Source organism: Pseudopodoces humilis, chromosome 22, assembly GCF_049639895.1.
Source record: "Pseudopodoces humilis isolate 2021_Gansu_Grassland_sample_001 chromosome 22, ASM4963989v1, whole genome shotgun sequence".
NCBI classification, from domain to species: Eukaryota; Metazoa; Chordata; class Aves; order Passeriformes; family Paridae; genus Pseudopodoces; species Pseudopodoces humilis.
Window position 1 is genome coordinate 1,997,696 of NC_142221.1, and position 27,453 is coordinate 2,025,148.

Consider the following 27,453-nt stretch of genomic DNA (forward strand, 5'->3'; position numbering starts at 1 on the left):
TCTTAAATCCATGTACAGCAGCCCCAAAACTTGGGATTCCCTCAGGATGAGCTTTGCTTTGAATGATCTTTCATATTTATTCTCTAAGTGTAAACAACATAAAAATAATGAACCTCCCAGACTCAAAACTATTTTAAACTATGAATCTTTTAATGTGGGAGAATATACTCTGTTTAAGGAAACCTGATTTTAGGACATTCTTATTTTGGATTATCCAACATATACATACTCTATTTCCACTGAAAACAAATAGTCCCATGACATAAAAATAGGCAACTAAATGAAATCCAGGCTGTTATAGCGTGGGAAACGTTTGTGGAGCTTGCATTCTGGGTTTGATTACTTTTAGATGTTTTAGGGGAAACTGATTCAAAGCAGCGCTTTTAAGATTAAAGTAAAAATATATGGAGACAGACCTACTGCAAATGTATAAGGGAAGTGAAAAAGTTCTCCAGAGAATTAAAAATTCAACAAAATATTAAGACACATATGTAGCAAGAATCCAATAATGTCCTGACATACTTAAAAGTACCCTTCAAAACTGGGAATGGCAAACAGCAGTGGAAAACAACAGTAAGGGTTGCTTAAAATGTATTGTAAACTGGGAAAAGCACACTAAAATAAGGCACCACACCACCACTCCTCACTACCAAACTGCCATGGCTAACCCCTGTGGGAAGCTCACAGCACACAGCACTTCATGTGTTTAGAAGAGCATGAGTAAAACTGAGGTTGCACATAAAATGTAGTGTAATAAGCCAGCTCCAAACATAATTCTGAAACTGAATATTCCACAGCCAGCAACTTTTTAAGGTAAGAATCAACAATGGTTTCAGGAATAGCTTTTGTTATTATTCCATAATCATTGGGGACTACAATTTACTTCTCTATGTTTAAAAAAAACACTGGGGTGACAAAAATCCATGCACTCAATACAAGCTTCAAGCACTGTGCCCAATATCCTGCTGACATCTAACGGCAGCTTGGTACACTACAGCAAAATCCCACTGCTGAATAAATATCCTGAGTGTAGAGCACTGCCTTCTGTAGCTGCTGATCCACCTCACACAAGTCCTCTTTCTAATTAACTGCCCACCACACACACTGGAATTCAAGGGAAGGTTAGATAAACCAGGCTTCACTACACAGCAGTAGTGTAGTTCCTGCTGGCAGAACTCCCATATTTGAAATGACTTATGGAAATAATAAAGACAAAATCCAATGAAATGTTCCTCTTCATAAGATCTAGAGATTAATAAATCAATTTGCAAGTCCACTGTTTTCTTCTAGGCTGACAGAGATCAAGTTCTTTATTTCCTTTAGCTATTGAACCAAAAATTAGGACAGAAGATATTCTGATGTTATTATTCAGCAAAGAAGGAGAGGAGAGGGGAGGGGAGGGGAAGGGGAAAGGGAAGAGGAAGAGGAAGGGGAAGGGGAAAGGAAGCTCCACTGCTGGTCAGTGTCCTAGAAATGCCCTGCGGAAGAGCACCCAGATGGCAGCAGATGGCAGTAATGCCCCACATGACAGTGGTGTCCTTGATCACCCCACCCAGGGGCTTTTCCAACTTCCCTGGCAAACAGCCAAAGAATAAAATTAATGGAATGCAGGCCCATCTAAAATTAGAGAGAAGCTTCCTCTTCTTTAAGCAAAATGCCAACATAAATTTGTACATCAGTACACATCGTGCTGCTGAGATATTGCTGAACCAGGGTTCCCAGCTTATGGAGGAGAAAAGTCTTAATTGCTTATTTTTTACTTTAGAGAGGGAAAATGAATAGGTGCTTCCTCTTCCTTGCTGAAACAAGGTAAACCCATTCTGTACATCTTTTAATTAGCAATTTGTATAAATTTTCAAAGCACCTATAGAGTCATAGAGTCATCATCTTATTATTGGCACCAGCTCAGATTTTTCTAGTGCCAAATTTGCTGTGGATGATGGGGGTTCCTCACAGCTTATCTATTCTTTCCACAGAGCCTGTCCCTCCCATTTCCAGCACACACTTCCGTCCTTATTGATACTGATGCACTCTAAACCAGCCTATTTGACAGAAGATCCTAAGGTCAACCAGCCCATGGAATCTCAAGGATTCTCATTCAGTTATAGCATCGTGATATTTACAACCCATGGTCAAATATCACATTGCATTGTAAGTTTCCTCGTGCCATTTGCAAGTTGCGTGCAGGTGACAACTTGAGCATAGAATCATTATTTATCAGGTCTCATTTGGACAGCTCAAAGGTTCTCTCTTCCTTTCACCTAAGTGAAAAATTAGCCACGTGTTATGTACACAGCATAGGTAAACTCATAAAATTGTAGGATAAAAAGGTTGAGGAATTACTAATATGATAATAGCAGGTGTCAGCACTCATAAATGTATTAATAGCAAACATGTGACTAAAGATAATAGACAGAAGGAATTGTAAAAGATCACTTGGAGATCTTGAGACAGATTTAGTCTTTAGTTTCATGTACTGCTCATCTGTATCAGTCTGAAATCAACTGACCCAAGTTTGGCAGGAGGAGTTCACAGCAGCAATAGGAAGAGTGTTCATGAAGGGTCATACACTCACTGGAGGAAATGCTGATCATTCTTCAGTGCTTTTCTTGTCACTTGGAAACATCAAGAATCATGACTACATTTAGCATTCAGCTCCACTCCTACCTCATGTCTCAACCAATTGTGCTACCAAACCAAAATCTTTGCTCCTCTGGTACATAATGGACAGCAAGATTCAGGCTGTCCATTCAGGCTCTTCAAAAGAAGAGTTTAACACAGGATAACATCAACACTGAAAATAAATCTGTTTTAGTAGTCTAATACCATTTTTGGTCATAGGCTGCAATGTGTTTATGAAGAAGTAATTGCACTCCGTCAGTAATCAGCGTAAGGTGAGAGATGCATGTTTGCACATACCCATTAATTACCAACATTCCACAGATAAAAAAAGGTTAAAGAATAGCCAAGAATTACTTATAGACCTCATAACTCACACTAATATGAAATTCAACTTTGGAACTCCTATGAAATTTAACGAACTTTACAATCTGGTATGCAATGCCTGTTGTGTGTATGATGTGCCTCTGCAGACTTTGTCTCTGTGGATGGAGCTGGTAGGAAAGCAGCAGAAATCGTTACCGTGGCCTCTTCCAAAAGGGATGAAAGATACCAATTCTCCACATGAGAGGAAGAGAGTGTGGGGAAGAAAAGCAATAAAACCTCACGGAACAGTTGTTCCATCCTCACATTAAATGACACACGAGGCCGGGGCAGCTGGAAGTTTGTTCGCTGCTCCCCTCAGGAGAGGATGCTCGGTGCTCACTCACCTCAGGCCACGGCTGCCCGCCGGGCCGGTCGCTCATTACGTGCCTTCCCCTCCTGCCTTCCCCGCCTTCCCTGCCCTGCCTGCTGCCCTCGGCCGCCCTCCGGCTCCTTCCCCTCCGCCGCTCCCGAGCGGGCGCCGCGGGCGGGGGTCCCTCCATGGTCGCTCCCTCACGCCCTCAGCGGCAGTGGCGCCCCCTGGCGGCGGGGCCGGGCGCGCGCGGCCACACCCGGAGCGCGCGGGCGGGGCGGGGCGGGCGCGCGGCGGCTGCGCTGAGGCGGCGCTGAGGGAGCCGGAGGGGACGGCGGTGACTGCGGGGGCGGCGGCGGCGGGACAGCGCAGAGGCGGCTCTGAGGGGACGCGGGACGGACTCCGAGGCGGCTCTTACGGGACTCGGGGACCATGGCAGACCACGAAGCGGGGTTCCCGCACAAGCCCCGGGCAGCGCCAGGTAACGGCCGCAGGGGGAGCGGGTAGTGGGCTGCTGTCCCCAAACGGCCCCGCAGCGGCCGCTCCTCGCGGGCTCCGTGAGCGGGGCGCCTTCGTGTCTCTCTCTCTCCGCTTTTTTCTTTCGGTTTTAATTATTGCTTTGTTTAGTCGCAGAGAAAAGTTTGAAGATGCTTCACCAAAGTTAAGCCCGCGGGAGGAGCCAGGAGCGGTCCTGCTTCGCTTCCCGGGCAGCCTCCGCTTCCCTGAGCCCCGGCTGCCAAGGGTCACCGGCGACCCCGGAGCGACCCCGGCCCCGGCTGACGGGCGATGTCGAGCCCCCGGCCCCGGCTAACGGGGAGCCTTCGGCCCCGGCTAATGGGGGATGCTGAGCCTTCAGCCTCGGCTAACGGAGGTTGCTGAGCCCACTGCCCCAGTAAACGGGGGATGTCGAGCCTCCTGCCCCGGAGAATGGGGGATGCTGAGCCCTTAGCCCCAGTTAACAGGGGATGCTGAGCCCTTAGCCCGAGTTAACGGAGGATGCTGAGCCCTTAGCCCCAGTTAACAGGGGATGCTGAGCCCTTAGCCCCAGTTAACAGGGGATGCTGAGCCCTTAGCCCCAGTTAACAGGGGATGCTGAGCCCTTAGCCCGAGTTAACGGAGGATGCTGAGCCCTTAGCCCCAGTTAACGGAGGAGTCCCAGCCCCGGTTAACAGGGGATGCTGAGCCATCAGCCTGGTTAACGCAGGGCTGACCCCGCTGCACCTTGGGGTACCGCAGCCGCAGGTGGTGACTCGCGGTTCCTCACACCGCCCTCGGGAACGTGTCAGAGCATCACCATGAGCTGCCCCGGTGGTATAACTCGGGTGGGTTTCTGTGGTCCGTGGTTTCCTTTCCTGTGCAGTAATTCAGATCACTAAGGGGAACACCATGCAAATAATGACGAGCAGAGTCAACAGAAGTAATCCCCGGGGTGCTGCACCAGTAAATGAAAGCAAGGAGAATTTAGGGATTGTTTTTTGACACTACTGTGGCTTTTCCCTGCAGCCAAAGCCTGTCTAGGTGTGACTGGAGAAAGTGGTAGAAGTCCTCAGGTGTGGCAATGACTTATAGTGAATTTTTACTTCTTGGTATCATTATTGCTGTGGGGTTTGGCATTGCAGTTAGGAGGTGTTGGTGTGTAACATGGGTCAGGATGTTTTGGAGATGCACTGAGATAGCACAACTGACAGTTTCACTCACTGGAAGCTGGAATGTTTTCCTGTTACTTCCATTGTTCAGAAACAGGCAACAGAAAAGTTCTGATTTATTTTATGCTTTTCTTGTTTGCAGCCAGAGAAGGAAATGTATTTTTAAGACTGCTTTATGTATGAAGCCTTTGGCTGGGTAATTTGAGTTGTTGTATAAATAACTGTGGATCTCTTTGGGCCTCATGCCCAATGCACATGCTGGTTCTGCATTTCATGTGTAACTATGTTAGTAATTAATAGCTCGCCATGGTCACGTCGGTGCCAATCTTGTCGTTGCAAGAGAGAACATGAACATGCTGCTGAGGTGGTTTCTCCTGCAGCTCTCATGTGATCACAATAAAATATGGAGTAAGTGGCATTAGACGTAGTTTTGGTTATTGGATGTTGTAATTTTGGTTATTTCCCATGTGAAATGCTCTGAGAAGCATCTGTGAAGACATCTAGTTCGCTTTGAAATTGGCGTTTTGTTTTCAGTCAGTGCACATTTTTGCTCTTTGTCTGCTGACAAAGCTGTGTGCTTGTTTGGACTGTGGAGTCTTTGCAGAAGGAATAAATCACAAATGAACCATGTACCACACCTTAAGCTGTAATGAGAACTTTCCTCTTCCATCTTAGCCTCCGGCACTAAGTGTGTATTATAAATTCTTAATACAGTTTGATGGTCCAAGGGATAATTTCCTACTAAAGTAACGGTAACTGTACTAGTCAGCCTTAAAGGCATTGAAGGCTGATTAAATTCTTTTTTTTATTTTTTTAATAGTCTTTCTCCTTGTGGTTTATTTCTTAAAGAGGTTGCTCAAGCATATTTGCATTTTTTTAATTGCCTGCTTAGATTTGTCCACCACAGAGGGCTATAAATCCAAGGTGTGGGCTTGCCCGCCTTTTAGCTCAGGAGAAAATTCTAGTGGCAGGTTTAGGGATACTGTCAGCCATCACTTAGTGTGGGGTCAAGCCTTTGTTTTCAGCCTGTGAGGTGAGCAGGGATGGGGATCACCTCCAGGAGCTGCAGCATTACCTCTGCACCACCTCTGTCAGTCCCACTTGAGTGCTGTGAACTGGCTGCTCTCAGGATGCAGTGGCAATGAGCCTCACTGAGAAATCAGGCAAGAATTGCCTCTTGATGAACTTTTCCCAGTGCCATGATGGGATGGTTCACAACTAGCTCATCCCACAAATGCCAGGCATGTTTCTTGTATTTCATAGAGTTTTCCACAAGACAGCATCTCTCTCCCTTCTTATATTGTGAAAAACAACACATTCGTGCTAAATGAAGCATCCCTCTTTGCTCAGTCTTGAAATTTGACATCATTTGAGATGCGAGTTCTCCATGAAATAATGGATCTCCAGAGAAGGAAGGTGATGTTTGTGAGTGCTGGGTGTCACCCTGGGACATCCCTGCTTGGCAGCAGGCTTCTGGCAGCCCATGAGGAGTCTTAGCTGGCAGGATAAGAAGCTTCCTGTAGCTCTGTGAATTCCTCCCAGCCCACATTTTGTCATGGCTTTAGCTGGGTAGCTTTTGAAACCACCAGCTCGTTATTTGATCCCAGAGTTACCTTCAGTTGGTATCTTCTCCTGACAGAGAAATAAAGCATGAGGAGTTTCTGGCCAAGAAATTCTTAATGGAGGCTTTATTTCACATCCTGCTAATCTTGTACCTCATCTTATCCAACTTCCCAGATCCAACAGGTCTGAGAATTGTGGTTTCCATAGATCTGCACCCATAACAGCTGGAATAGAACCCAAGTTCTAACAATGCTGTCCTAGAGCTGGCAGGATGTGGGGTATTTGTATTTTACTCCTTACATGAAGTTCCTCTGACTTCTCAGAAAACAAAGGAATGCGATTTCCACTGCTGCCTGTGAGTCACTCTGCTAGAAAAATCTGGGGGAGAGAAAGGCATTTGAGAATTGAATCATGAATGTTGGTACACTTCTGCATAAATGTTACCTGGACAGCATTCTGCCCTCAGCTATCATGCACAACTTAGAGACTGGTGAAAATCAAAGCAGAATTTGGCTTTTAATTTGATTTTGAATCTAAACCTAATGCGTTTGGCATTAGGAGTAGTGCTAACAATGATTTATTTCAAGGAACATTGAACATAAATATCCAATTTAGGCACTTTAATAGGCACTCTCGTGTTTAAAAAATGAAAATTTCTGCTCTTTCGTAGATGATGAAAACAGTGGCCTTGGTGTGTGTGGATGGATCCTGGTGACCATCTCGTTTATTTTCACTGTTCTTACATTTCCTATATCAATATGGATGTGCATAAAGGTAAAATTATTCACTGCTAAGTTGGATTAAAACTTTAAGTGATGCAGAGTGGATATTATTGTTCTCAATTGGATTTACTTGTTCTGAACAGAAATTAATCCAACTCTGTTCTTTCTTGAGCTATAGCAGACAGTAGATAGCAGACCCCAGCACTTCAGGGCATTTATCTTCAAACCGAAAATATAAGTGGTATTACAATATTTGGTCAAAATAATTCTTGCATTGATGTCTTTACTACATCTGCCCAGTTGTCATTAGTAAATAAGCTCATTTGAAGGATAAGAATAATTGCAAGAACCTATAACTACACTTAGAGAACTGATAATTTATTTTCTTAAGGAGATCTCTCCCTGTGTATCACATGTCTAAATATGAAATTTGTAAATAGAAATCTGTAATTATGTACATAGATGTGGCTGCATGTGACACATTTGAAGACAGGGTGTTGTCTGTGATCATTCTGAGGTTGATGTTTGCAGTTTCCAGACAGGAGGAGTTATTTCCTCCTGGCTTGGCTGATATGGCATCAGAATTGGAGCTGGAAAAATCCCTGCCGGGTCACAAATGCTGCACTTTGTTGTGTTGTTGCCAGGATATTCCTGATGGCTGCTACCGGTGCCTGGACCTGTCCAGGTGCCATCCTATTGAGAGTCTGAGGAATATTTCTTGTGGACTATTGTCCTGATTTTTTCCTTTTGCTCTTTACTTTTTGACAATAAAGTTTAGGCTAAAATTCTCAAAAGCAGCCGGTAAAGAAATGTGTATTAAATTTGAGACTCAAGACTGTCCTAGCCTGGTGTGTACATAATTTGGAATCCATCATGTGACTTCTGGAAACCCATGTATGACATCCAACAATCTGTTCCAGATTATCAAGGAATACGAGAGAGCCATCATCTTCAGACTTGGACGCATCCTAAAAGGGGGAGCAAAGGGACCAGGTATGTCCTGGACAGCAATTTGTTCCAGTTAGTCATCAGCAAAACAATAATGGAGTAGAGACATTGCAGTAAAGTAGCAAATGGATTTCTCAAGAATTCTGTAACTTCCAGTAAGAGGATGTGTTACAACAGGAATTGGACTTTATGAGCCTCGCAGGTCTCTTCCAGCTCATAAAGTTCTGATTTATACTCTGGATTGAGAAGACAGCAAACTTAATTTTACCCAGCTCTCCTTTGTTAATGTATGATCTGCAGGCAGAATCAAAAGCACTAAATGTAAAGAGAGTTTTGGGGCTGTTTCATTTTCAAATGTTAAAAATCTCTAAGTAAGTGATACCCAGATAAATTGAAGTTTCTCAGCATGCATTTTTGAAAATCTTACCTTGGTTTGGAAGCCACTAACAAGTGTTGTGCTGCTGAGCTCCTCACAAAGAGCTGCACAGCCACAACAGTTGGATTTCAACTTATTGCCATAACAAGTTTTGTCTGCTCTAATGACCCATTTTCACATCTTCTTAAATGGATTTTTTGGCACAGGTTTGTTTTTTGTCCTGCCTTGCACAGACAGCTTCATCAAAGTCGATATGAGAACCATCTCTTTTGATATCCCTCCTCAGGAGGTGAGTTCACATTTGCCTTTGCAAAGTACTTGGAGCATCTTGTGCACGTTGCTTTTCCTTCTCCTCTCTCGGTATTGGGTAATGTGCAGTTTGAATACAGATTGCTTGTGCAGGTGCCATGTATTGTGAAGAGTACATAAATCCCTTAGAAATGTCATCCAGTTAGGGAAGAGCACTGAGAGAAAACAGATAATGCTCTGAGGACCAAATGAGGTAATTGAATACTGCCTGAGAGCTGGAATGGGAGGAGTTTGGAACGAAGGCTACTGGGCTTCATACAACATTCCCTAATTGCTTCTGTGAAATCTGGAAGATTTCCAGGCGCAGCAGGGATCTGTCCTGTGCCAATTTATCTGCATGTATAAACTGCCTCAAGTAATGGGATGAAATTGGTATATACATCAAATGCTATTTATAGCAACTGGGGAATGAGTGGTCAGCTCCCTTCATTGGGTTTGTGTGCACATGGCTCCTGTGCCCTGCCCTGCACATGATGAGGGTGCTGCCACTCATGGCAGGTCCTAAAGAACAAAATACTTTGATTTCTAGTCTGATTTTCCTTGGACATCCTAACTTAGTAGCAGAATGTCTCCAGAACATTAAGCCAGCTGAACTTAGTGCTGCCAACTCCATGGATAACAAAAGAAAAAAAACTCAACTGTCCCTCTAAAAATAAGTTACTGAACAATTGTATCCTGATGGTTATAACTGTATCACTCATATATCAGGTGCATTTTGTGACAGACATGGCCCATGCTACCTGTGTCGTGCATCTGTTTCCTGTCAGATCTGTTTGTGGGTTTGTTGCTGCTGGTTAGTTGTATATTGAGACAAATGGCAGCTGTCCTGGTACACTCTAAAGGGTAATTGGGAGAAACCTAATCACTGGCAGGCAGAATGTGCTTGCAGCTGCTGCTGAACCATTAGTGAGGTCATCAGTAATCCGGTTTTTCTTTTGACTTGATTAAATTATGCTTATGGATTTAGGTTTGTTTGTGTTCCTTACATAGAGGCACAAATCCATTTTTATTTGTTCAATGTGATTTCTGTACATGCTACTCATTCTTTAGCTTTTGTGTTATGAAAAACCTGCTAAAAGAGGTAGTTTGGGAAGGGACAGGATGGGTAAATCTTGAAGGTAATTGTGTACCATGGAATGAGGGCAGCTGTGGGCATGGCCCTGGTTCTCTGAGCTGCCCTGTGCAGTGCCACCCTCCTGTCCCAGGAGGCTGCAGTTCTGCAGACCCCACAGCCCTGCTTTCAGGCTGCCTCACACAGCCCTGGTGTAACCTGACTGAAAGGCAGCACGGGGACGTGCCTGGGTATGACTCCTTGCCAGAATCACTGGTTAAACCTTCCCAGGAGAAGATGAATTTCAGAGTAAATAATTTCTGCCTTTTCTCTTTTTCCTGTCACTGGTATGACTTGCAGATTCCTCTGTGAATTCGAGGAAGTGGGTTAAAAATAACATTAGGGCAAAGCTAATGGAAAGTATTTTTCACTGGGAAGTTTCTAATCCCATATTTAGTCTCAGCTTTGCAGAGCTGTATTGGGAAATTTGTGAACACTGGGACACGTTCACCTGCAGCATATGTGTATAAGGACTTTAGTTTTCAAGACAGTGGGAAACCAGGACTCGGTGTGGTAAAAAAATTATTATTGTCATAATAATTAACCTTGTATTGATGGAATATTCTGTACTTTGCCCACTGCTTTTCAGATCCTGACCAAGGACTCGGTGACAATTAACGTGGATGGAGTGGTTTATTACAGGGTTCAGAATGCCACCCTGGCCGTGGCAAACATCACCAATGCCGACTCGGCCACCCGGCTCCTGGCACAGACCACCCTGAGGAATGTCCTGGGCACCAAAAGCCTCTCTGAGATCCTCTCTGACCGTGAGGAAATTGCACACAGCATGCAGGTATGAGCAGCTTGGAGCAATCCACCAAACATCAGGTTAAGCAGCAATCTCAGCGATAACTTAAAGGTGTGGATTTATTTTATCTTTAAGTGATAAGTTGTGATTTGAAGCTGTAGGCAAAGCCCTGACAAGATCTCTTGGGAGAGAACTCTGTGCAATAAGAATGAGGGACTAAGGGCACGTGGAACTAGCACATGGGAATGAGGGATACAGGAGAGGAGTGCTTCCCTGGATCCTTGTGTCAGTCCTTCACTGTTGAAGGAAACTCTGCCACTGAATTCCTTCAATACTTTAACCAAGCTCTGGGGGTGTTTGTTAGTTTAAAACAGTTGTGCTCTTACAGATGCCAAATCTCACTACAAATACTAAAGCCCTGAAAGTCTGAGAATTTGAAGAGAATTCATTTGGTTTATTGGCCATTCTTCAAATTTGGGCATTAGTCTGAGCCAGGTGTGTGGCTTCACTTACCTGTTCTGCCTCCTGTAGGTCACACTTGATGATGCAACAGACGATTGGGGCATTAAGGTGGAACGTGTGGAGATCAAGGATGTGAAGTTACCTGTCCAGCTGCAGAGAGCCATGGCTGCAGAAGCAGAGGCTGCCCGGGAGGCGAGAGCCAAGGTAATGACATCAGTCTGGGGACTGGATTTGGTTTTTCTCAAGTAAGAAATACACCATTCCCTCTCAAGGCCTTGTAGATACAAAAAGGTACAGCTTGAGGGAGAAAGTATTTTCAGCTATCTGTGGGGAGTGCCTCTGATTTTGAGAGGCAGTGCTGGAAGAAGCACAAAAGCTTTTGAAGACAGAAGAAATACTTGCATTGCATTGTCAAGACCTGATGCCAGCTTTTGTGATCCTGCATTCTGGATGGGAGGATACCAGGCACTGGGGCCTGGAGAACAAGCAGGAGTGGCTTGTGCCTGCTGAAAGCACGTGCCCAGGGCAGGTCACTTCCCAGGGTGCTGAGCACTGGCTTTGGTACCTGCCTAGGGCTGAAATCACCCTGTGGATTTCCTGTTCCTCCTGTGCAGGATGAGTTCAGTTTCACTCGTTTTGCCTCCCCAGGTGATCGCGGCCGAGGGGGAGATGAACGCATCCAGGGCCCTGAAGGAGGCGTCCATGGTGATCACGGAGTCTCCTGCTGCTCTGCAGCTCCGGTACCTGCAGACCCTGACCACCATCGCTGCCGAGAAGAATTCCACCATCGTCTTCCCCCTGCCCATAAACATCCTGCAGGGCCTCCTAGGTGTGAAGGAGTAGAGAGGCTGGGAGGGGCAAGCTCGGGTCAGCCCACGTTTGCAGCACTGAATTCCCTGTATAGTGTAGTTTGTGGAAGTGTTAGCAAAGTGGGTTTGCTGAGGAACCTTTTTGTTTTACTGAGTGTGTTATAGAACTTGTATGTAATGTTTGTGAATGTGGACAATCGCAATATTTGAAGTTGAAAACCTCTCAGAATGATTACAAGCAGGTTGTGATCTTAAATGAGCTTTATCCATATCACCCTGGATGGGACACCTCTAATCCAAAACCTCCTTTTCAAATAGAATAGGAAACCGGTTGTGGTAGAGGTGGTCCAACATTTGGAATTATTCCTTCTACAAAATGGGTCTGGAGCCCTGCAAGGGAAGTGGAATAGTGTCCTGGGCACTCCTGAAAATCAGGCTCATGCTCTGTAAACCAGTCCCCATTGATGAGAAACAGTTGTTAGTGGAACTTTCTGTCTTTCTGCCACCCAGGAATGGCGCAAATATGCCATGGTTGTGGATACAACGTGCTTGTGGTCACTGATGGGCTGCTGTTATTATGGGGCTGTGTCTGAATAGAATTACACTGCTTTAAAGCACTGAAAAGCTCTGCCTGTATCTGTTTCTCCTAAAAATATTTTTTAAAAACCAAAGTGCTGCATTTTATCCAGATCTAAAACCTTATATCTCTAGGAAATGACATGTCTGTAAGTAGCAGGCAGGAGTGATGTTTAACAGAAGATGTTGCACTGGTGCTTTACCTGTTGTTTACCTGTTGGTGCTGCTCTGTGCAGACCTGGAGTGGTTGTTGTGTTAATAAGGGCTTATATTTCATCCTCAAAGCAGCTGGGCCTCAGCTCACATAACCCAAGCTGTTAAACTTCTTGTTTTGTACCTCTGTAGTACAGATTAATAAGAGAAGACCTGGATTCCGCATGGGTGAGGCTGGCAGCAGCAGTGCATCTGACATCCATAAATTCTGGGACGTGGCAATGGAACTGAAATGCCAAGAGTAATGATGTAAGTGCCCTTCTCCCACTGGCCAGCATAACTCCATAACTTGTTTCTTATGCCCTTTCTGCTCCAATCAGCTCTGTATTTACAGGTGTTTTAGGCCTGGGTACCTGTGCCTCGACACGCTGTGCCTTTGTCACTGGCAGGAGATGCCCAAGTGCTGTTGCTTTTCTGCCTGTCTGCTGGGCAGGTTTTTCTCTGCATCACCAAAGGAATATTGTGTTTGTGTTTGTCAAGGTGGCAGCTCATGTAAGCTGAGCTTAACTTCTGGCTAGGAGCGGGAGAATCAGTTAACAAAGCTGGAATAATTAGCATTGCTGTGCTCAGGCACTTGGAGTGGGAAACAGAGCAAGTGCACAGCTCCAGGTTAATCCTTAGGGAAGATGAGTCACTGTAACTCCCGCTGCTGCTGCTGCGGGTGCCACCCCTGTGAATTCTTGTTGACAGCACAAGATGCTTTTTTCTCTCATCCTGAATAAAAAACATGTTGTTTACTAATGAGTGAGTTTTTGAAAGAGTAAAATACTGTTTATCAGGGTCTCAAATGCATATCATTCTGAAAAAGGGAAAGCATAGCAGTCCCAAACTTCTCAAAATATTTTCTGTAACATTTTAGTAAAAAGTCTATGTGCAAAAGATGGCACAAAGAAGGTTTTGTTTTCTAAGTCGTGTTCAAACATGAGATCTACGGCTGCTCTTTAATGTTTTCTTTGTGTTTCTTTCTGATGTTTGTTTCTTCGTAACAAACCCCACCATTTCTGTTCTTCCCATATTTCATACAAGCTTTATTGTATTAAATATAATCAAAGCAAGGAATGGGGTCAATGACTGGTCATGATTGTTTTCGGAAATTATTGCACAGCTAATTGGCTATTAACATCATTCCCTCGTTAACACACATCCTGCAGGAGGAAGGAGCTCTTGAAGGTATCGAAGGCACTGAACTTGCTCTGTTTCAAACATTCCTCACACATCCACATCTGCCATTGCTCTCTGCAGGGGATCCACAGCCCAGTAGTCATCGTCCCAGCCCAGGAACCAGCCGGAGAAGGTGGGAGGCTCGAAGCCCTGTTTGACGATGGTCACCGGGGTCCTCTTGTCCCGCGTGGAGGGGTCTGTGTCAATGTAGCGCTTGGCTGGGGACACAGGGAGGGGGTCTCACTGAGCACCAGGCCTGCAGAGCAGCAGCTAAACTGGGGCTAAATGGCTGCCAGAGGCAGCTTCATGTTGGCCATTTCAACAAAAATACCCACTGAAAGTTTGTACCCTAATGGTTTTAGCTATGCCTATCAGAATATAAATTGCATGAATCATGCTCACACAGTGGGAAAATGAGAAAGGGATAGTTCAGAGAGGAAAATGTGACATTACCAGACTTCAGCGCCTCAGTCTTTTCTTCTTCTTGGGCATCTTTCCCAATCCATACAAAGACCTAAAGATAAAAATATTAATTACTTCAGCAACAATCATTCTCTTCATGAAGGGATAATTTAGATGAAGCCTCACTGAACAGAGTGTGACACAAAGCAGAAAATCCTCGTGTTGATGTGGCTGGGTTGTTGACCAACATGATCAAAGGTCTATTGGTCAGTAATGAGAAGATTTTTGCCTGCATTTTATCTTCATGAACTGTAGACCCTTAAACAAATTCTACACTAGCTTCACATCAGGGGAAAATAGCAGATGTTAGAACATTTTTCTATAAAACATCAAAATTCATCTCTTGAGTTGCCTGTGGCTGATGTGTGCTGGATCTGTAATACAACAGCACCTCTGGCTGTTGTTGTGGTTCAGGTCTCAATCCAGACCCAATCTGTGCCTATTCTTTTCTCATCTTGTCCCCCTGTAAACGTGACTTACCTGATCCCATGTGTCCAGGAGCATCACATCATCTGTGGCAAGGTCATCCTGAGTCAGATCTCCAGGAACTTCTTCAATCTGGAAAACAGAGGGCTAAGATGAGCACAGGCTTCAGGCATCACTTTATCTGTACAGGACAAACCACACAAAGATCAGGTGTAACTGCTGGTGGGGGGGCTCAGAGCAGCTGGGCCTGAGCTGTTCCAGGCCTGTCAGGTGGATGCTGAATGAATCCCCCCAGATACTCACGGTGAAGCGCCCGCTCTTGTTGGAGCACGCGAAGAGACGCGGGGGGTGAGTGTCCATCTTCTTGTCCTTGAGGCGGGGCGAGGTGCGGTACGGAGCTTTGCCACCCAAGGCTGCCCAGAAATTGTCTGGAAAACAGAAAGAGAGACTGATGCTTCGCCTGTTCATGGAACCCACACCAGGGTTACGGTTTGGGCAGGACTTGAAGCATTCTTCTGGGCCAGAAAGTCCCAATGGCCTGCAGACATATATGAGAGTGCTGTTAAACAATGAAAAGAGCCCAGAGAAGCTCCTCTTGCCCATGTCCACATTTTCTTGTTCTGGGAGACAAAATATCCATTAAATAATTGCTGAGGATGTGCAGCTACACAGAAATGATCACAGACTCCACTGTGACCCTCTCACCTGGCTCTTTGCCCTCAGCAACCTGTACTGGGCGAGCTCCCAGTATCTTCAGCAGCTCCTGTGCTCCTGATTTCTCAGCGCTGCTGGCTCCTTGGCCAACCCACAGGTAGGCAGCAGAGGGAGTTTTCAGGACAAAGGCATCATTGGAGTTCAGCTGACTGGCTGTAGGATCCAGCTGAAAAGAAGGAACACTGCAGGTGTCAGATGTAACCATCCTCTACTTCAAAATCAAACCAGAACCTACAGTTGAATAAACTGCAAACAAGATTTTCCATATGAGCATGTAAGGCTGTCAGATGCGTTGTATAGTCCCTGTATCCAAGTGATGAGTTAAGATTTTTCACATGGGAAGAGTAACTGTTTCAGTGTGTGATTACAGCTATACATGACCTATAGCAGGAATGCCTGGCTGTCACTGTGCCAGTCCTGGTGGTTATGGCAGATTTAGGAGCTCACCAGGGAGCCCATGGCAGAGCAGTCCCTGCTGCCAACACTGATCAATCAGTAACACCAACTCCTCTGTGTCAACAAGGACAAGGCTCTTGAAGCTGGAAATTTTGGAAGTTCCTGCAGCCATAAACCACTGCCCTCTCCTGACCAGCGCTGTTGCACAGTGGCATTTGTGAGCGTTTTCTCTCAGAGCAGTGGGGCTCTGAACCTGTGTCCTGGCCCAAGCTCCTCTTCCATACAGGGAGCTGAACTCTTCAGTGGTCATGTTCCCATGGTGGGCTGTACACACAGCACCAAGGCTGACTCTCCCTCCACATACCTCCACTGCTCTGGTGGCTCCAGAGGTGCTGGAGCGGACCTGGAACAGCCGCGTTGCTGCAGGTGCAGTCTGGCCTCCTTCCCTCGAGGTTCCACCCTTGTAAACAACCAAGGGCTTTCCACCAAACATGCTCATTAGATGAGGGGGCTCTTTCCCTTGAATTACTCGTTTCTGAAGAAAAAGAAACTTGCTGTCAGTTTTGAGGAGCACAAGACCAACCAGAAATGGCTTTTACAACCCTCTGTCGAGCCGGAATATTCACAGAGCACCCAGCTGGGCCAGGTGTTTAATATATATATATTCTTTATTCTCCCAGTGTTGGGGTTGGTTTCTGCTGGGTCTCTTTACCTGCACGGGGCTGCCTCCCAGCTCCTCATCCAGCTGCACTGTGAGGAATGCAGAGGTCGCAATCTCATCCTGCGTGGAGTCAGCGCCCTGCCTGGAGAACAAGGCCAAATCGCAGCTTTATTCTCAGCCTTTCCCCACACACACACACCTTACAGAGATCAAGAGGAGGTAAGGAATCCCTGTGTTACAGAATCTCTGCAGCACTTCATTCAACACAAAGGAGAAACTCTTTATCCTCTATTGTAGCACAGTGAGTACAGGGGGAGATAAGAACCTTTCCTAGATAAGCAGAACTCTCCTAGATAAGCAGAGCTTGATCCAAAGAAGGGAGTAATAACCAGTGTGGGGAAGATGGAAACAAAAAAACCCTCACACAGTAATTCCCTCCATTGTTCCACTTCAAATGAACATCCCAGACCTCTGGTATTGTTTTAGTTGCAAGGGAAAGTTATCCAGGGTGAAACTTTATCCCCCAGAGACCCTCTGAAAGCGGGAACCAGCAGTGATGGATTTTCTGAGGGGACTCGCAGCCCCAGCGTTCCCTGACTCGCCCCGGGACAAGTCCCGTACCAGGTGTAAATGATCTGTCCCCGCTTCCCGTCGTGTTGATAATCGTACAGGATGATGTAGCTGTCCCCGCCGTAGAACTGCCCGTACGTGGCGGGGTCCACCGGCACCTTCTCGGAGCCTTCTATTCTCCAGATCTGGTGGGAGAGGATGAGAGGCGCTGCAGGATGCTCCCATTGCCGGCCCGCAGTGCGCAGAGCCCGCATCCCCGGCGGAGCTGCCGCGCCCTCTGCCGGGCCCGGCGGGACAATCCCCATCCGCTCCTGCGCCGGGGCCCAGCGGAGCCACGAGACTCTTCAGGGCTTTCTTAAACACCCAAACCTCGGCCGGGACCGCACTGGGCTTCTGGACAGTCCCCAGCCCCGTCAAGCCCAACTCCACCCCTGTTCTGTGCTCAAAGTCATAAACGCAGGTGCTCCGAGACATTCACACGTGTGATGGCAACAGGGAGAATAACCAGGAGGAGGAGGAATAAAGCCATGTCCACAGTGCCGGGAAATCGTGGAGTCAGAGTCAACCCCACTTTTCTGCAGGGCTTTCAAGACCCTGCTGATATTTCTGGTGTCAGAAATTCCCCCAGTAGCTACAAGACCTCAGTGTTGATGGCTCTCTGGCCTCCATTTGTCTTGCTGCTCTTGCAGAAATGCCATCAAGTAGCGAAGAAAAGTTTGGAAACCTTCCCAGAGGGATTGTGCCACCACTGACCTGTTTCTTGCCAGAGCCATCATCCTCCATGCCGTGCTGGGCAGCCATGGCCTTGGAGCTGTGCAGGGTGGCCGCGTCGAAAGGGACCTGCTCAATCTTGGCAACGTGGCCAGAAACGTGAGGCTGCCCCAGCCCTTCTGTCTGGTCCTTGTCCCGCCAGTTCTTGAAGAATTGCTTGAACAAAGGTGTCTCACCACTCTCAGGGAGGACTTGGATCTGAAAGGAATGAGCCTTTAGAACCATGTCAAGGTTTACCTACTCCTCTTTTTCACTCCTAGAAGAAGTCATGGAAAAGGTAAAAGAGTATCTGAGAGGAAGAAACTTTAACTACCAGCTGTTCTGAGGCAAATGCTGCTTTAATCCAGGAGCAGCACTGCAGAATCTCCCCAAACAGAGCAGATCTCCCACAACAGGACTACTTGAAAGGCTGACAGGGACACCTGAGCCATCGTGCTCCGCAGTCCCTGGCCCATGTGGCAGAAAAGTGACCCCAGAGCTTGGGGCTGCCATAGATCCTTACCTGGGTGTGTTTGGGATAACCCATCTTGTCAATGAACTCTGAGGCTGTTTTCAGCGCTGCCTTCTTCTCTTCAGAGTTGGCACCTTTACCTTTAATGAAAATAGAGAGAAAGGGGGTCAGGTTTTTTACCCAGAGAAGAAACTGTCCCAGGTACCTTTTGCAAGAGCAGAAGGGCTCAGTCTTCCAGATAAATGATGCCAAATAACAAATGACCATTGCTCAATCCCTTTTGTGCCTGTTGTGACGGCTGAGAGAGAACAACTGCCTTTCTATTTATGATATTAATTCTTTTCTCCCTGGTTCTCTCAGGTACCTTTCCAAACAAAGATCTTTCCATCTGTGCCATGGTCCAGGATGAAGCAGTCGTCTGTACTCAGGGCTGCCTGGGAGAAGGGGTTCTCATCTGCCACCAGGGACACTGCCATGTTCCCAGCCCCATTGGAGACCTGTGACAACACAGCACAGAGGTCATGTAAGTCACCCTCTGCTCCCTCCTGCTCCGTGGCCATAGCTCAGAACTCAGGGAGGGAAGGGAAATCAATTTGATTGCACTGGCTGCTGCAGGCACTATTGTTTTCAAACAGGATACCTCTGACACAGCAACAGTATGGCAAAAACATAACACTTCCAAGATTTCAAGTATTTCTAGCAAAGCAGATACTGCTGGGACCAAAGAGAGATTGGTCCAAAATGGGAAATATCCTCAGTGCAAAGGAAATACCTTCCAAAGCAAACTAACTGCACACAGGGACTGGAGGGTAACTGGGAACAGCCTCCCTGTATAAAGCAGGATTAAAAATCTGAGTTCCTCTACTGACTAATGCATAAAGTGCCACATAACAAACCATCTTAGCAGATATTCATCCCATGGATACCAGAGGCTGCTTGGAGAAGACTCCTCCCAAAAGCTCTTGGACACTCTGCTCCACTCACACAGCTGATGGCAAGTGGCATCATACAAGTCACGGCTTCATCTGGGTGTTGAAAGGGGCAGGTCCTGCTTCTCAGGCTCACTGTTTCTAGTTCTTTCCTGTCACATTCCTAACACAATGCCTGACAGCACAGAGGAAAACTCCCTTTTCCCCTCATTTGTTTCACACTCCACTTTTCTCTTAAAAATCCCTCAAGTCCCAGCTGTCTCACTACATAAGTGGTGACAAACACAACAGAAAGTACATGGACATGCAGTGTAAGCAGCCAAGGTTCATACATAAAACTTGTTAAGAAGCAGAGTTAAGCAGGACTGAGACTCAGAGCAGCTCAGCTCCTCTCTGCTATTGCACCTCCATCTAATTTCACCCAGATTACTCCGTTCTCCCCAGAGTTATGTCAGGGTTCCTCGTTACCTTGTAGAGCTTAGCCAGCTTCCTGTTGGCTGTGTCGGTTTTGGTCTCATCAGAAGCTCCTTCTGGCAAACTGGGCTTTGGTCCCAGGACCTGTGAGGGAGAGAGAAACCATTACCAGCCAGTCCAAGAGGATCTTCCTCCCCAGGTGCTCCAGTCAAGAGAATGAGTAGAAGAGAACTCCAGATCAATCATGTAAATTCCCTCTGATGTCCCAGCAGGGCAGAGGACCAGGTCTGCACTGAGCTCTGTGTTTATACCACACACACCACCTTTCCCACACACACACCACACTTCCCACTCCAGCACTGACAAATGGACACAGGGAATAACCTGGAGCATTTCCTCGCGCTCAGATCCCTCCTCTGACACGTAGACCTTGGCGCGCCCGTTGCGCTCGTTGTCCCGGATCCCCTTGGCCAGCACCGTGGCCTTCAGCCGCTCCTGGCGATTGCTCTTGGAGCCACACCATTGGAAAATGTTCTGGGGAAAGGAGAAAGTTGTGTTCAGAGCATAACACCTCTCTAGATGAGACAGGACTCAGCTGGGACTGAACTACGTCAGTGCTTCAGGATGCTCTGCACTGAGATGGCTTCAGCAGAGAGGGGAGGAAAACTTTGTGTGAAGTGTCAGACACATCCTGCTCCTTGAATTCTGCCACACCTGCCTCTGAGGTGGTACTCACACTGCCCAGGTCCAGGATGAAACAGTCCCCTGTGTTGAAGCTGTCCCAGCTCACAGGAACCTCCGTGGCCCGGACTGTTCGCCTGCCTTTGACCTGCAGCAGCCTCTGCACAGTGACCTCGTTGGGAACCACGTGCCTGAAGCCAGAAGCCACACCACCAGCCTGGGGGGAAACACAGGAGCAAGGATTCACACCAGGACTGAGGAGAAGAGTATATTCCCATGTGTATAACATGTCCTGCCTACCAGAAATTATCCCAAGCTCAGGATTCACTTTCTCTGCTGATAGACACTGGGAATTATTTATCAATGCAGGCAACAGGACCCATGTCAGTTACTCTCAAAAAAAGCACAACCAAGTTTAAATGGATGAAAGTAACAACAAATGAGTGGGAGATAAACAAAAAGGAAAGTCTCAGACATGAAGAAATGTGAGCACTTTGCAAGCATGTGACCTGATATCACTTTGCTTGTGCCTTTGGATTCCTAACAGACACAACTGCTTGACTGCATGTTTTCACTTCTATCCCACTTTATTATGATGGCAGGGAGGAGTAACTCCCACTACTGTTCATCTCCTTTACCAAAACATTGCACATGCTGGGAGGGTGGGCTAAGCACGGAGACTACAAGGTCAAACTGTTATGCAAGTGGGGAGAAATCAAATCTCCTGGGTGGGCGTTTCCCATTAACTTTGCTGCTTCTTAAATTCATTCCAGGTGCCTTGGGACTGTACTTTCCTCTGCTTCTTGAAGAAAAACAAAACCTTGATTCCTAAAATTTTCTGGGGCTTTCCTTGTGTATTATTAATTCAGCCAAATCTCTCCCACTGGGATGTGCTGTTCTCCACCCTGTGCAGTTCCAACTCATCGAAAACATCTGGCTGAGAATGGGTTTTAAGCAACTGGAAAAAGGGCAATTCTCACTCTCCTGGGAACTGGGCAGGATGCCATTTCTTACAGACTCGAGGCAGTTGTCACCCACCTTATATTTGATGCCAGATTTGAAGTAGCCCAGGAAGGTGGGGGACTCGTGGCCCTGCACCTCGCGGTGCTGCACAGCCTTTCCCTGCAGGTGCTCGTCCATCTGCACAGTGAAGATGGCAGCAGCCCCACGCTCATCCTGAGAGCTTTCATCACCTGAAACATGGAGAGAGACACTGGCAGGGTCTGCCTCTGCATTCAACTGTGCAAACACACGGGGAGAAAGCAGATTTAACTGGGATTTGTCAAAGAGCCTGGGGTTTGCAGGCTCTGGGGACAGCCTTGGCACAGTACTCTGACATGGACTGCAGAGGGCAGCTAGGAGAGGGAAAAATCCCACTCCCTGATCAGGAGGAACACAACTGATCTCTCACCTTTCAGGCAGAAAGGATTTCAGCCAGACCTTTCACCTGAGATCTTGTCTTCCCTGTGAACCTCTGCAGAACAGGGACTTACCTGTCCTACAGCCCAGGAAAAGCTGGTTTTAGGATCAGAGGTGGCTGTAGTCTCTATTGCAGAGACCATGCAAATATTTGACATGAGTAGGGCTATTTACACCCAGAACTGCATTCTCCCTGAGCTGCTTTTTATTTCCTTGGGTAGCATTTAATGGTTGGAGCAGAGAGGCTCAGGGGTCACTGTGAGCTCCCAGCTCTGCAGGGACACTCCCAGCACTCACCCAACCAGAAGTGCAGGTCGTACTGGAGGTTCCCGCTGCGCTGCTTGATGGTGTTCAGCACCAGGTAGGAATCTCCAGTGAAGAAGTCTCCATACAGGTTCTTTGGCACTGGGACCAAATCAAATTTCTCGACCCTCCAGATCTGAAGGCCGGGTTCCTTCCCAGCCTTCAAGAACTCCGCGTGTTCCACCATGCTGACAGGCTGGGGGTGAGACAGAGGATGCTGTTCAGTGTGCAGGACACAAGGAAGTATTTAAATTAAATTGCTTCTCATCTCTTAACTTGTTGTGCCAGGCAAAAAGTAGAAAGTTTCCTTTTTTCTCTTGCACTGAGTTTTGAAGGGGTGAAAAACATAAGGATGTGTGTGGAAAGAATCTCTCCATTGATCACTGTTAATTTTCACTTCAAATCACCTCAACTTCCTAGTTGATTCCTGACTTATCCTCTTCTAAACTCTACTGTCTCTCTCTCTGGATTTTAATCTCTGTATTTTCCTTACTAATTTATAACATTTCAGTATGTCACATAAGTGAAGCTTGACATTCCCAGGCTGCCAGAAAGAAACCCCTTTTAAGTCCACATGTACATCCTGCACAAACATGACTTGCAGGTTTTCAAAAACCAAATGGAAAATGCTGTGAATATCATTGAATATTTAGGTAATTAACAGGTTTCTTAAAGCTCTTCTGTTCTGACCTTTTAACTGCTCCCTTGTAGGAATTACATTAATTTACACAACATCCTGTCCTAAGGACATTGCAATTTTGGTTTAATATGTTTATTGCCATACTTATGCAATATATCAACACGGTGCAATATCCTTTCTCTTAAACAAACACAATGAACACTTTTCTCTCTTATAAAATAATTCACTTTGGTACTTCTGAAAGGAAAGAAAACTGATGTATTGGCAAAGAGGTCTATCCATTGATCACATCATGCCTTTGAGTGCTGTCAGGCAACAGGGAAGAAAACATTACAATATTACATTAGAAGCATTCAGTACTCTGACAAAGAAGATGGTTCACAGCAGCTGATGGACAAAAGTGAAATATGCTCAGTTTTCAAGGCAGAAACAAAGAATGTTACAAACTAGAAAGCAAAATAGCAAGTTAGTTATCACAGTGATTCCTAAGCTGAAATCAGACATCAAAGATGGAAAAGAACGAACTTTATGAATGAACTTTATCGTGATGATTCCAGCCCGAATCCTCCCAAATTCCCACTAAAAACCAGACAAAACCCTGACAAAGAGTTAAAGAAGAGGGACTCCTGTAGGTAGCTGGAAGCAGCAGTTTTTCAGTGTTTAATTGTGATGTTCATCACTTACCACAGCTGAAAGCACAACAGCTGCTGTAAGAACATATCCGAGCCCTGCCACAGACATGGAGCTGACACAGTTCAGCTTCAGAGCCATTGTGCAGAAAATGGTGAGGAAAAGATAATTGAAGTCCTTTCTGCCCATTTCTAGGAGCAATGGGCTTCTCCCTTCTCGTGCAGAGCTGTGGGGAGTCCCAGCTCCCTGCTCCTCTGGCTGCTGGGGAAGATGAAGAGCAGAAGCCAATCTTTTATCGGGGACAAACACACCCAGCCCCTCGGCAGCACAGGGGCGGAACGCGTTTGTGCAAACAATCCTGCTGGAATCCCAGAGCCTCTCCAGCCTCTCCCAGAGCCCAGCAGGCACTCACTCCACACAATGTGCGATCCATTACCGACAGCGAGCCAGGGGCACACCGGCCAAACCTCCCCTCACAGCGAGGGATTAAGAGACATCAGCAACAGAGGCAATTTTGTCAGCTGAGAGCTGGAGAGGCGATGAGATGCAGAGGAACAGCACGGCGGCTCCAGCTGGCAGCGGATGCAGGGAAAGACTTTGGAGAAGATAAGGATTCAAGTGAGCATCCTGAGGATGGGGGAATGCAGCCTCAGCTCCCTGGACTTGTCAGAGGAGCAGAGTTCAGCCCGTGCTTTGCACCTGAAAGAGCCTCCACACTCTGTCACCAGCTGTCCCTGACAGCTCGGGAGGGTTTGGGGATGCACTGATGGATTTCAGCTCCCGGGTTCACAACAGAGCATTCACGGTCTGGTAGGTGACAGAACAAAAGCTCGTTCAGTAATTCAATAATTGCACAATCGAGTATTTCTGAGGGTGTAGCAACACCCTGTGACAAGAACACAACAGCCATCAAACCTACTCGGCCCAAAGGAATTACAACAGGGCTGATTGTAGCACCCCAACAATCTGCCACCAATAAAGAGATTATTCTTCCAACTGTCTCACACTGCAGCAAGTTCATCCATCACATTTTCCAAGTGTTGGCAGCGAGTGAACTGCGTGGGAACCTTTCCCTGTGGCCCTCAGGAACGGAGCAGCCACACAATGTGGGGTTGTGCTGCTGGGCACTTTTGCTCTCAACACACCCAGGGGAGAATTCCTGACAGGCTGAGCTTCCCACGGTCAGAATCTCTCAAAAGATTCTTAAATAAGGGGCCAGACCCTCCACCCATAAAACTCCACAACAAAACTTCCACAAAGGAAAGAGCAGACCTTACTTTGTACTTTCCCCACTCTTCATGAGGATATTTTCATTCCCTCTCTCCCAAGAACACTCAGCTGCTCTCCTGTCCAAGCTGATGCATTTTAATTTGAAATGTCACCTGGCAATGTACCTTTGAAAATTTCACTGGAAAGTCTCAAACTGAAACAGACAATAAAAACAATGTGCTAGTCCTGCTGGTATTTCTGATCTCTGTGAAGGAAGTTCAGAGTGTCAGAGGTCTCAGTGAAAAACATGCTGGAACCTTGACTCCGAGGAAGGCAGCTGTGAAAAGCTTTGGCAGCTGCTGCAAACCCAAACCAAAATGACTGGGTTGCATAACATTAGAAAGAGATGGGTCCTTCCCAAATGGAAAAATACTCTGGACTTTTTATTACTAAATTAAATACCTGTATAGTGCCACCACTGGGCAAACCTCACAGACTGAAGGCACAAAGACCCAGGATAATCTTCTCTGTTAACATCCCACTGTAGGATATTGTAATCTGTGGATATATGCAGATACAGTATTCTTGAAAAACTATTTATTTAGTCTTCTAATTAATTTGGCATTTTGTAAGTCCAAGCTTGCATTGCCAATGAGCTGTAATATGTAAAATGGAAAGAGGCAAAAAATGGAAAGAGGGCTACAGTGCTAAAGTGTTCTTTCATAAAATTAATTAATCTGAGCCATTCCTGGAGGGAATAGGTATAAATCTACCCCAACAGCTGGTTTGAGTTATCACTGCTGGCAGTAGGTGTTGCATTGTTAAATCAAGCCCCAGAAATGTTTGCTCTGGACATTGTTGTGAGGGCATTTGCCAGCTGAGATCACCAGGGCCCTGCTGAAAAGGGTGTCCTGATGGAGACATGGAAAACAGGCACTTTTCAAGCTGCTTTTAATAAAAGTGTCCAGCTTGGTCCCAGAAAGGGTGCTGTGCACAGCCAATGTCTTATGCAAAGGAAAGTTGTTTAAGGAAAACATGGAAAGGGTTTGGAATACAGGATTTCAGTGCAGATGGATCAGCTAAATGACACTTGGCTGAATAGTGATGAAAACAAGAACTCAGGAAAATTCATCCAGTGATTTGAGCAACCATTGGAAGACAACAAGTTCATTATGGTCTCCAGATGTGCAGTGACAGCAGCAGGACAGGCCAGCCCAGGAATGGCCTGGGATGGAGTCTGACCTGCAGGAACAATCCCAGGGATTTGCTCTGGGCACCCGACACGGAAGGTGACACTCAGCACACACTGATCAAAGTCTGTGTCTGTCACATAGACCAGTGGAGCTCCAGGGAAGTGTGGAATGATCTCCTAAAGGCTGGAAGCCATTTGCTTCAGGGGGAAGGCCAGAAAAAGCCCCAGTCCCTGTGCCCAGCAATCCTGAGCCTGCTGTGCATCCTCCCAGTGCTGCTGCAGCTTCCACCGCCTCCGACCTCAGCTCCTGTCTCTCCTGCTATCCAACCCAAACCACCTTTCCTGCTTCCACCCTGCAGCTTGGAACAAACAGCTCTCTTTGCCTCCCTCCCAAAATTCTGCATTTTTGCTCTGCTCACTCATCCCTGTGGTTGTGCCTCATCTGTCACAGTCACCTCTGCCCTCAGGGACTGACACCAGCAGCACTTTGGCTGCTTGTCTTCACTCTCCTCTCACTTTCTGCCAAGGAGCTGCCCAGTTCTGCACTGCCCATCACTAATGTCCTGCTCCCTTCAGGAAAAACCTGTGGACACTGAGCCTGGAATCTCTTACTCTACCTCTCCACACTGCAAAATCCATTTCAGGGAATAATTAATGTGTGGTTCCTCCACATCAAATACACTCTCACATCTTCACACCTACCACCATCTAAAGCTTAATGATGCAGCTAAAGTAAATTTCTACAAGATAATATCATCCAATACTCACAGCAGAGAAAGAAAGAAAATATTTATTTTATTCATTGGCCACTAACAAGAGAAAAATGAGCACAACATTTTTTTGTGAGGCTTGGTTAACTTATAATAATTTGTGAAAATTCACACCTGAATATACCCACAAATATAGTCAGGACTTACCTGCACAGGGCTGCTCAGGAAAGCTTGGCTGAGTTAAATGAGACAGAAGCAAGGGTAGCCCACATCCCCATGTGGTTGTGCTCATTTGCAGCTCCGGCGTCGCTTCATGATGGGATCAGATAATTTGTCTAAATTTGCTGCATAAACAAAACCCACACAGGAAGGGCTGCAGCCAGCACAGCATTTCACCACAGAGCATCCAAGTCACCTGCTGCTCACTGCTGGACCAATTCCTGCCCTTCCACATGGCAAAGGCCGTAGTTTTGATTTGAATGGATGACACTTGCAGAACATCAAAATAACTTGCAAATACAGACTGAGTTTGTTAAATATGAGGAGAACAGTAAATCTGAGTAGAGTTTGTATCCACACTACAGTCATGCTGCAAAAATGCCCCTTGTGCACCAATCCTTATTGTACCTTGGGGGCAAACATTTGCATTTCCACCCAACTAACTCTCTTTTTCTTTTTATTTATTTGCCAAACATTGCCTGGAGAATATGTACTGCTCCAAATAAATATCAGTATCTGTCCTCAAAAAAGAAAGCCTCCCTTATCTCACAGCATTCCAGATCACCTATACCAAGTGCCAGAAGAGGTAAATTACAGCTGTATTTCTGCTGCAACAACAGGAAAACCCTAAATCCTTGTTTTGCAAGAGGCACAGGGGTATAATCCTCCTGGCACGATCAATCTGAGGAAATCTACAGGTTGTACTTGCCACAGTAA

General features: G+C 46.3%; 2 protein-coding genes across 4 annotated transcripts; one reads left to right on the plus strand and one right to left on the minus strand.

Moving 5' to 3' along the window:
* The first annotated feature begins 3,626 nt into the window (after positions 1–3,626).
* Positions 3,627–13,846, plus strand: STOM (stomatin). Of its 3 annotated transcripts, XM_014257986.2 has the most exons (9): positions 3,627–3,776; positions 7,175–7,278; positions 8,147–8,219; positions 8,757–8,839; positions 10,560–10,763; positions 11,250–11,384; positions 11,829–12,009; positions 12,911–13,027; positions 13,113–13,846. In XM_014257986.2, exons 1-8 carry the CDS (start codon positions 3,728–3,730, stop codon positions 13,021–13,023), a joined length of 942 nt encoding a protein of 313 aa, XP_014113461.1. In that variant the 5' UTR covers positions 3,627–3,727; the 3' UTR covers positions 13,024–13,027; positions 13,113–13,846. The 3 variants fall into 3 exon arrangements, with proteins under 3 accessions (XP_014113461.1, XP_014113460.1, XP_087922123.1); XM_014257985.2 differs by having other exon boundaries at positions 12,911–13,846; XM_088065997.1 differs by having other exon boundaries at positions 11,829–13,846.
* GSN (gelsolin) lies at positions 13,777–23,681 on the minus strand. The gene is made up of 17 exons (XM_005529186.3): positions 23,461–23,681; positions 22,131–22,332; positions 21,453–21,607; positions 20,470–20,631; positions 20,118–20,267; positions 19,788–19,877; positions 18,755–18,887; positions 18,442–18,530; positions 17,922–18,137; positions 17,220–17,353; positions 16,650–16,740; positions 16,302–16,472; positions 15,533–15,707; positions 15,131–15,255; positions 14,882–14,959; positions 14,393–14,453; positions 13,777–14,157 (listed from the first exon to the last, which is right to left on the minus strand). Exons 1-17 carry the CDS (start codon positions 23,593–23,595, stop codon positions 13,988–13,990), a joined length of 2,337 nt encoding a protein of 778 aa, XP_005529243.2. The 5' UTR covers positions 23,596–23,681; the 3' UTR covers positions 13,777–13,987.
* Between the last annotated feature and the right edge of the window lie 3,772 nt (positions 23,682–27,453).